Source organism: Hemiscyllium ocellatum, unplaced genomic scaffold, assembly GCF_020745735.1.
Source record: "Hemiscyllium ocellatum isolate sHemOce1 unplaced genomic scaffold, sHemOce1.pat.X.cur. scaffold_460_pat_ctg1, whole genome shotgun sequence".
NCBI classification, from domain to species: Eukaryota; Metazoa; Chordata; class Chondrichthyes; order Orectolobiformes; family Hemiscylliidae; genus Hemiscyllium; species Hemiscyllium ocellatum.
This window is the reverse complement of record NW_026869069.1, coordinates 249351-258730: the sequence shown is the minus strand read 5'-3', so window position 1 is coordinate 258730 and position 9380 is coordinate 249351. Positions and strand designations below refer to the sequence as shown.

General features: G+C 47.9%; 1 protein-coding gene across 1 annotated transcript in view; it reads right to left on the bottom strand.

Moving 5' to 3' along the window:
• Window positions 1-368: 368 nt before the first annotated feature.
• LOC132813754 (uncharacterized) overlaps window positions 369-9380 on the bottom strand; it is an 18021-nt gene continuing 9009 nt past the window's right edge. The window contains exons 4-6 of the mRNA XM_060823252.1: window positions 7354-7566; window positions 2517-2609; window positions 369-1167 (exon numbers count right to left, since the gene is read on the bottom strand). Coding sequence (XP_060679235.1) covers window positions 1069-1167; window positions 2517-2609; window positions 7354-7566 — 405 coding nt within the window. The 3' untranslated portion in view covers window positions 369-1068. The remainder of the gene's footprint in view (window positions 1168-2516; window positions 2610-7353; window positions 7567-9380) is intronic.

Here is a 9380-nt window from a genome sequence, read left to right as displayed (position 1 = left end):
AATCTGCCTACCAATCGGAATGTTATGAACACCATCCTGAGGTCCACATAGACAATGTCTACCAAACTGCCTTCATCAATCTTCTTTGTCACCTCTTCATAAAACGCAACCAAATTAATGAGACATGATTTCCCATGCAGGAAGCCATGTTGTCTACCCCAATCAGCCCTTACCTTCCCAAATGTATGTAAATGCTATCCCTCAGAATCCCCTCCAACAACTTACCCACCACTGACATCAGGCTCACCGGTCTATAGTTCCCCGGCTTTTTGGGTCACTGTCTCCTTTTCTAGTCCCACTCCTGCACTGCTCACAACAAATGTTAAATGTAACCAGGTCGGTGATATGGCCGATGATATCGGTCTCAGACTGGGTCACGGTCAGTTTTAGGAACAAGTCAGGCTAGTGTCTGTAATCTGCTAAAACAACACGTTTACGATCCAGAGCAATGTTACTTCACCTATGATGGAAAGATGGATGGCAAACTGTTTGCGTATTGCAAATAAAGACTCGATATTTCCCATTCTAAAACCACTGACACACACACACACACACACACACACACACACACACACACACACACACACACACACACACACACACACACACACACACACACACACACACACACACACACACACACACCTGTGCAATTTCACGTTGAAAGAACCTTATCCAAATATTAGTGTAACTCATGACAAAAGGAAAAATTGTGAGATTCTCCAAAATGTTATTCTGCTTCTGAAGGTATTCCACTCACACAGCTGCTAGCAATGGGATTTTATCCTGGGAGAGTTGGATTTGGCTGAATTCCCTTTGCATTAGGCTGGCAGGAGGTTCCAGGTTAGCACAGTGGCTCAGTAGTTCGCACTGTTCCATCACAGCATCAGGGAGACGTGAGTTCAATTCCAGCCTCAGGCGACTATCTGTGTGGAGTTTGGATCTTCTCCCCTTGTCTGTGTGAGTTTCTGATGGGTGCTCCCGTTTCCTCCCACAGCCCAAAGCTGTATAATTCAAGTGGATTGGTCAAATAGTCCATCGTGTTCCGCGATTTCTACTTTAGGTGCACTAGTCAGTGGTAACTGTAAGGTAACTGGGAAGGTTACTCTTTGGAAAGTTGGTATTTACTTGTTGGGCCGAAGGGCTTGTTTCCACACTGCTGGGATTCTATAAAAATAAGAATGGTAACAATAACAGTAGAGTTTTGTTTTAGCTCGTACATGTTACTGTGATGAGGAATAATGAAGGAGAGAGAGTGCAATAGGCCGTTTCTTCTCGGGCAGATGACATTTTCTCCCTCTCTGAGTTGGATCACACAATAATGTCATTCTCTCCCAAACTGGACCATGTGAGGTCTCCTTGTACATTGTCCAAACTATGTCTCCATCACATTCCCTGTTCCATGTCGGTGCATCATTGCTGCTGTCATACACAGAGCCATACCCTGAGCAGAAAATGGTCTTGATTGATTTGAAGATATGTTTATATGTCCCTGCGTCATTAAAAAATAAAATGTTTAATGTATTCAGAATACATAGAACATAGAACAGTCCAGCACAGAACAGGCCCTTCAGCCCATGATGTTGTTCCGACCACTGATCCTCATGTAAGCACCCTTACATTTCTGTGACCCATATGCATATCCAGCAGTCTCTGAAATGTCCCCAATGACCTCGCTTCCACAACTGCTGCTGGCAATGCATTCCATGCTCTCACAACTCTCTGTGTAAAGAACCCACCTCTGACATCCCCTCTATACTTTCCTCCAACCAGCTTAAAACTGTGACCCCTCGTGTTAGCCATTTCTGCCCTTGGAAATAGTCTCTGGCTATCAACACTATCTATCTCTCTCATAATCTTGAATATCTCAATTAGGTCCCCTCTCCTCCTCCTTTTCTCCAAATAAAAAAGTCCCAGTTCAGTCAACCTCCCTTCATAAGATAAGCCCTCCAGTCCAGGCAGCATCCTGGTAAACCTCCTCTGAACCCTCTCCAAAGCATCCACATCTTTCCTATAATAGGATGACTAGAACTGGACACAGTATACCAAGTGCGGTCTAACCAAAGTTTTAAAGAGCTGCAACAAGATCTCACGACTCTTAAACTCAATCCCCCTCTTAATGAAAGCCAAAACACCATATACTTTCTGAACAACCCTGTCCACTTGGGTGGCCATTTTAAGAGATCTATGTACCTGCATACCAAGATCTCTCTGTTCCTTCACACTGCCAAAAATCCTATCCTTAATCCTGTACTCAGCTTTCAAATTCGACCTTCCAAAATGCATCACATCGCATTTATCCAGGTTGAACTCCATCTGCCACCTCTCAACCCATCTCTGCATCCTGTCAATGTCCCGCTGCAGCCTACAACAGCCGTCTATACTGTCAACGACACCTCCAACCTTCGTGTCATCTGCAAACTTGCTGACCCATCCTTCAATCCCCTCATCCAAGTCATTAACAAAATTACAAACAGTAGAGGCCCACGGACAGAGCCCTGTGGAACACCACTCACCACAGACTTCCAGGCAGAATATTTTCCTTCCGCTACCACTTGCTGTCTTCTGCTGGCCAGCCAATCCTGTATCCAAACAGGTAACACAGATACCTGTGTTAAAATGAATGTTTTATTTTAACAAATACAGAAATTGCTGGAAAAGCTCGGCAGGTCTGTCAGCATCCAGATGACTTTTCCATGATGGAGTTGTACCAGCCTCCACCACTTCCTCTGGCAGCTCAGTCCATACACGCACCACCCTTTATGTGAAAAGGTGCCCCTTAGGTCTCTTCAAAATCTTTCCCCTCTCACTTTCCACCAATGTCCTCTAGTTTTGGATGCCCCTAACCTGGGGAAAAACCTTGACTACAAACCCTATCCATGACCATTCTGATTTTATAAACCTTTACTGCTGTGAAATGTGACTTCAATCAACAAGAATGGCTGTACTTCCAATAATCCCGGGCCGAAATGCTGAAATTCAACACCGACACCTGTTCTTTCTCCATCAAGCCACAATTATAAAACCACTTTAATCGGTTTGTTCAGATATATTAGGTGACACTTCTATGGGATTTACACATAGACCTTTGTGCCCGGAGGTAGGGACATGAACACCACTCGGCAATACCCATAAAGCTGTAACATTATTCTCCTGTGTGTTTGTCCATCAGCCTGTTCTGACATACTGTGACATACCTCTGCAACAGACAGGACTTCAATCCAGGCCTTCTCATCCAGAGCTAGGAACACTACCACACAAGTTCAGGAATTGGAATCAAACCCAGAGCTCTGGCTCAGAGACACGGACACTGCCCACTATACTACCATACCCAGATTTTGGGTCATATTTTAGTGCCCGCTTCCAGCTCAGTGTGGATTGATTATAATCAGGTTACCATTACTGAATTACAAACAACACTTTGTATTATTCAGCAAATGCAAGATATTTGTCTCAACTGTAGGATATTGAGTGTACTTGCTGAATATTGAAATTAACTATGAACATCTTTAATCGCTATTATCTGTAGTCTGCAATATTAGGGAAAGAAATCCTGCAGAAACACTCTGCCCAATGAAGGGTATCAAATAGATATTTATTACTGAACACCAGAGGCGAAGGAAGAGCTTAATTTCTGACCCCAAAACACCGATCAATCTTACCCACCTCTAACGTGTGTCTGCCCTCTTCCTAAAACCATGAAATGATACCAGGCCGCTGATTACTGTCCAGCCTCTCCTCCCCACTGACTGTGTCTGCAATCTGTCCCTCCTCCCTCTAACCACACAAGGCAACCCAAGCTCAGGGTCTTTGTGAAAATCAAGGCCAGAGTGTGTAGGCCTCCTGGAGAGGGGTGGGCATTTTAAAATTGAAGGGGGAGGGGGAGGTGGCAGTCATATCACACACTGGGCTGAGGGGTGGCAGATGGAGGATAGTCTGGATTAATGCCAGGCATTGGATTTGGTAAATCAAACAACAACAGGACCTATACAATTAAAAGTAGGGTCTTTTGGTGGTGTTGTAGTACAGAGACCTAGGCTGTCAGGTTTAATTCTTTAAAATTTGCATCTGATATAGAAAGTGGCTAAGAAGGTGTTTAACACACTTGTCTTCATAGGTTAGACCTTTGAGTATCGGAATTGGGACGTCATATTGAGGTTGTACAGGACATTGGTGAGACCTCTCCTGGAATACTGTGTCCAGTCTGGACATCCTGCCCGCTCATTCCATAGCCACACCACCCTCTGGGTGAAAAAGCTGCCCCTTACGTCACTTTTAAATGTTACTCTCTCACCTTAAGCCTATGTCCTCTAGTTTGGTCTCCCCCGTACCCTTAGCAAATACCTTGACTATTCACTTTGATATTATTGACCTTGATATTATTAAGCTGGAGAGGGTTCAGAAGAGTTTAACCTGGATGTTGCTGGAAATGGAGGGTTGAGCTACAAGGGGAGGCTGAATAGGCTGGGACTTTTTTCACTGGAGAGTATGAGGTGGAGGGGTAACTTTGCAGAGGTTTGTAAAATGATGAGGGGTACAGATAAGCTGTAGGGCTGATGTCTTTTCCCGAGAGTTGGGGATTCAAAACTGAGGAATATTTTGAGGCGTGAGGAAAAAGATTTACAAAAGTCAGGAGAGGTAATTATTTCAGACAGAAGCTGGCGTGTGTGTGGAATTAACTTCTAGAGGAACTGGTGAAAATAGGGACAGTTACAATGTTTAAAGGACATTTAGATCAGTACATGGATAAGACATCAGTTTGGATGGTGCTGTGAGCAGCTGCCATCTCCCTCCCCCTCCCCCTCTCCCTCCCCCTCCCCCTCTCTGAATGAATCCCTGTTGGTTTTCACCCTCTCCCAATGCCTGTGCAGTGGCGTGTGGAGGCCAGCAGAGGGTGGCATTGCATCACTTTCAGCACCACAGAGACAGCCAGACCTGCCCCACACAGAGACACACAGATACACACTCAGCAATTGTTAGGACACGGCGTGAAGCTCATCTGGTAACTTAAACTAAACTAAACATAAAGAAATGCTCAAGTTACCTTGTAAACTGTTGAAATATGAGTGATAGAGAACTCCCAAATTCCAGTGTTTAAACAAAAAATATCAATGTATTTTTTTAACTCTGAAAGTGAACATTTTACATCAACGATTCACAACTCTGGGACCCTCTTTCTCCTAACTGCTTATTACCCTACTCCAACTCTACAGTAATATACTGTTTCAATAAGACACTTATTAAAATTACATAAACGTAATTTCAAAACCACACAGCAGCTGTTGTTTCATTTCACCTCACACCAATCTCCCTTTTTCCCATCTTTCCTGGGAAGACTGGCTCATGTTACAGGATGCTATCGAAGTGTCGCCATTTTAGCATTCTGAAACCTGGGAAAACATCCTTCCATGACACTGTCTCTCAGTCTCCCCCTCTCTGTCTATACCCCAAACCCCTCCCATGTGGTGATCTCTCTCTGGCAGTGATGTTCACACCCACAGCACCCCCTTTTCTTGGCACAGTGGGGATATGGAGCTGGAAATGGGTGGGAGCTGTACGTCCTGTTACTTCCAGCATGGGCTGCAAGTTTCCCCACACTGGGCAGGGATCTAACACAGTGTTACTGGGTAATGCACTGGGGTGGGGCACACAGTCCTACATGCTGGGAGGGTAACTGCTCCTGGGTTACAGATCAATGCACTGGGGTGGAGTACACAGCCCTACGTGCTGGGAGGGTAACTGCTCCTGGGTTCCAGATCAATGCACTGGGGTTGGGTACACAGCCCTACATGCTGGGAGGGTAACTGCTCCTGGGTTACAGATCAATGCACTGGGGCGGGGGGTACACAGCCCTACATGCTGGGAGGGTAACTGCTCCTGGGTTACAGATCAATGCACTGGGGTGGGGTACACAGTACTACATGCTGGGAGGGTAACTGCTCCTGGGTTACAGATCAATGCACTGGGGTTGGGTACACAGCCCTACATGCTGGGAGGGTAACTGCTCCTGGGTTACAGATCAATGCACTGGGGTGGGGTACACAGTCCTACATGCTGGGAGGGTAACTGCTCCTGGGTTACAGATCAATGCACTGGGGTGGGGTACACAGCCCTACATGCTGGGAGGGTAACTGCTCCTGGGTTACAGATCAATGCACTGGGGTTGGGTACACAGCCCTACATGCTGGGGGGGTAACTGCTCCTGGGTTACAGATCAATGCACTGGGGTGGGGTACACAGTCCTACATGCTGGGAGGGTAACTGCTCCTGGGTTACAGATGAATTCACGGGTGATCACTGCACATGTCTCTGTGTTGGTCAGACTGTCTGGTTGAGGTTTATAGATAATACAATGATGTGGTCAGTGCAGCTCCCTGTGCTGGACAGGTATGTAGCCTGTGCACAGTACATCATGTTGGTGGATGGGGAGAAAGGTGATGGACAGGTCACGGAGCTCCCCGGAACGTTCTGTCCCTGACATTCTATAACTGACATTCCGCGGAACGTTCTGTCGCCGACATTCTATAACTGACATTCCCCGGAACGTTCTGTCCCTGACATTCTATAACTGACATTCCCCGGAACGTTCTGTCCCTGACATTCTATAACTGACATTCTCCGGAACGTTCTGTCCCTGACATTCTATAACTGACATTCCCCGGAACGTTCTGCCCCGACATTCTATAACTGACGTTCCCCGGAACGTTCTGTCCCTGACGTTGTTTGTTTTTGAACGGCCGGACGTCAGTGAATTGAACAAACGATAAGATCCCGAGGGAAGAGATCCCGTTCCAGGGAGAAGGAGACACTGTTCCGAAGGCCCCTCAGGCAGTTAAAGGGGTGAATACGTTTTCCCTGCGTTTACATTTCTCCACGACACAGGATCGACCACAATTTAGACCAAAATACAGAAATTCCCAAACTCCGTTTGTCTTCAGGAAACTGGGAGAGAATCCTTCAGGACAGCAATGTTCCCACCCTCCGTATCAGGAACTGGGAAGGAGTGACCTGTGTCTGCTCTCGAGTGATCGAGTATGTGGGAATGTTCTAGAAACCATCTGTCCTTATGGATGTGTCTCTGTGTGTTTGGGGAGGGAGGGTTTCTTGTGGTTTATGTCACATTTTTGACAGTAATTCTGACCTTTCCATTTGTTATTCCAGCTCCAATTATTTTAATAAATCCCTGAATACAGGGACACATTTGAAAATCTCACTGGGTCCCCGATCAAACGGGTCCCTTTGCCTCCAGGCTGATGGATAATGGGTTTGTTTTCCTGCCTCACAGTTAACGTAGTGACCATCTACGTCCTGCTTTATAAAGATTGTGGATTGTCTCCATGTGTCAGACGTTACCTGGGGGCCATGGCAGCGGCGGATCTCCTGGTCATTATCCTTGACCTGATCCTGAGACACATTCCCATTGTTTATCTGGAACAGTTTTATTTCCTGTACTTCGTCCCCGTGTGTAATATCCACGCCGTCCTGCTTTATGCAGCCACTGACTGCTCTGTCTGGTTCACCGTCACTTTCACCTTTGATCGGTTTGTGGCCATTTGTTGCCAGAAGCTGAAAAGTAAATATTGCAGTGAGAAAATGGCGGCTGTGGTTCTGGGAGCAGTGACTGTGCTGAGCTGTTTAAAGAACATTTTCTGGTATTTTATGCTCACGGCTCGGTATTGGCTGGTGAACGGCCCCTGGTTTTGTGATGTAACATTCGCTGTTCGATACTCCAGTGTCTGGGTCACAATCGAGTTCCTCCACCACATTCTAACCCCGGGTGTCCCATTTCTCCTGATTCTGCTGCTCAATGTTCTCACCGTCAGACACATTTTAGTGACCAGCAGAGCCCGCAGGAGACTCCGCGCTCACACCAATGGGGACGCTCAGTCTGACACTGAAATGAGAAACCGAAAAAAATCCATCATTTTACTGTTTGTGATCTCGGCCAATTTCATCCTGTTATGGTCAACGTTAATGCTGTATTCTATATGGTACCGGATGTGGTGGTTTGGGTATAAGTCTGTGTTTCTCCATGGCTTTGTGCGGGAATTGGGCTTCATGCTGCAGCTCCTCAGTTGCTGCACAAACACCGCGATTTATGCCGTGACCCAGACTAAGTTCAGGCAGCAGCTGAAGAATGTGCTGAAATATCCCTTCACCCAAATCCATCCATCCATCAAATTCCCTCATTAATCACACCATCTGGGATTTTCTCATTTCAGTTCAGTGTTTCAGCGATGGAGCAGCCTGTCGCTATGGTAACAGACTGAGGGGAACGCTGGTTTGTCCATCCTTATCCCACAGTGGGGGTTACAGGGAAACATTTCAATGTTTCTCACAACTCAGGGGCCAGTGAGAAAAGGCACCATCCCACTGACTGTATCCATCACTTCCATTTGTAACCAATAAAAATGCTGATGAAAGCGTGCCGAGCAGCAGAGGGACCGATGTTGTTGTGTGTCTTTGTGTTGGAGAAGCTGAGCTGGAGAGAGACAGACTCAGCCCCAAGTCCTGGTCCTCAGGGAAGGGGAGGACACCGCGCCCTGAGCTCAGGAGCTGGGGTTAACCCCCTCTGTTCCCCTCCCCACCCCCTTTCCAACCCGCCCTCCCCATTTCATCTCCCCCACTCTTACTCCACATTTCTCCCTCTCTCTCCCTGCACACTCACTCTTTCTCACAATCTCTCACTTTCACTCTCCCTCGTTCTCCCTCTCACACCAACCGCCCCAACCCCGGTTTCTCCACCTGCCTCCACTCTTCACTTTCCCCTCACCCTCACACGCTCTGTCCTGCCCGTCTCTGCCTCCTCCAGCAGTTCCATCTCTACCCCATCTCACCCCCACCCACCCCACCACACGCAGCCTCACGACCAACCACACCCCACCTCCAGTCTCGGGGTCAGAGGGAGAGGGAAGGAGCAGGGAGAAAGAGTGTGTCTGAGAGAGAGGGAGGGAGGGACAGGAGGGAGAGAGATTCAGTCAGAGAGAAACGGAGGGACGTTGGCAGAGAGAGAGACACCGATTGAGGGCGGTTGAGAGTGAGAGAAAGTGAAGAGAGTGAAGGAGCAGGGAGAAGAGGGGGGAAAGTGAGAGATAGGGTGAGAGAGGGTAGGGCGAGAGAGGGGAGGGCGAGAGAGGAGAGGGGAGGGCGAGAGAGGAGAGGGGAGTGAGGGGAGGGCGACAGAGGGGAGCGGAGGGCGAGAGAGGGGCGGGGAGGGCGAGAGAGGGGAGGGGAGGGAAGGGTAAGAGAGTGGAGGTGAGGGCGAGAGAGGGGAGGGCGAGAGAGGGGAGGGGAGGGCGAGAGAGGGGAGGGAAGGCGAGAGAGGCGAGGGGAGGGCGAGAGAGGCAAGGGGAGGGCGAGAGAGGCGAGGGGAGGACCGA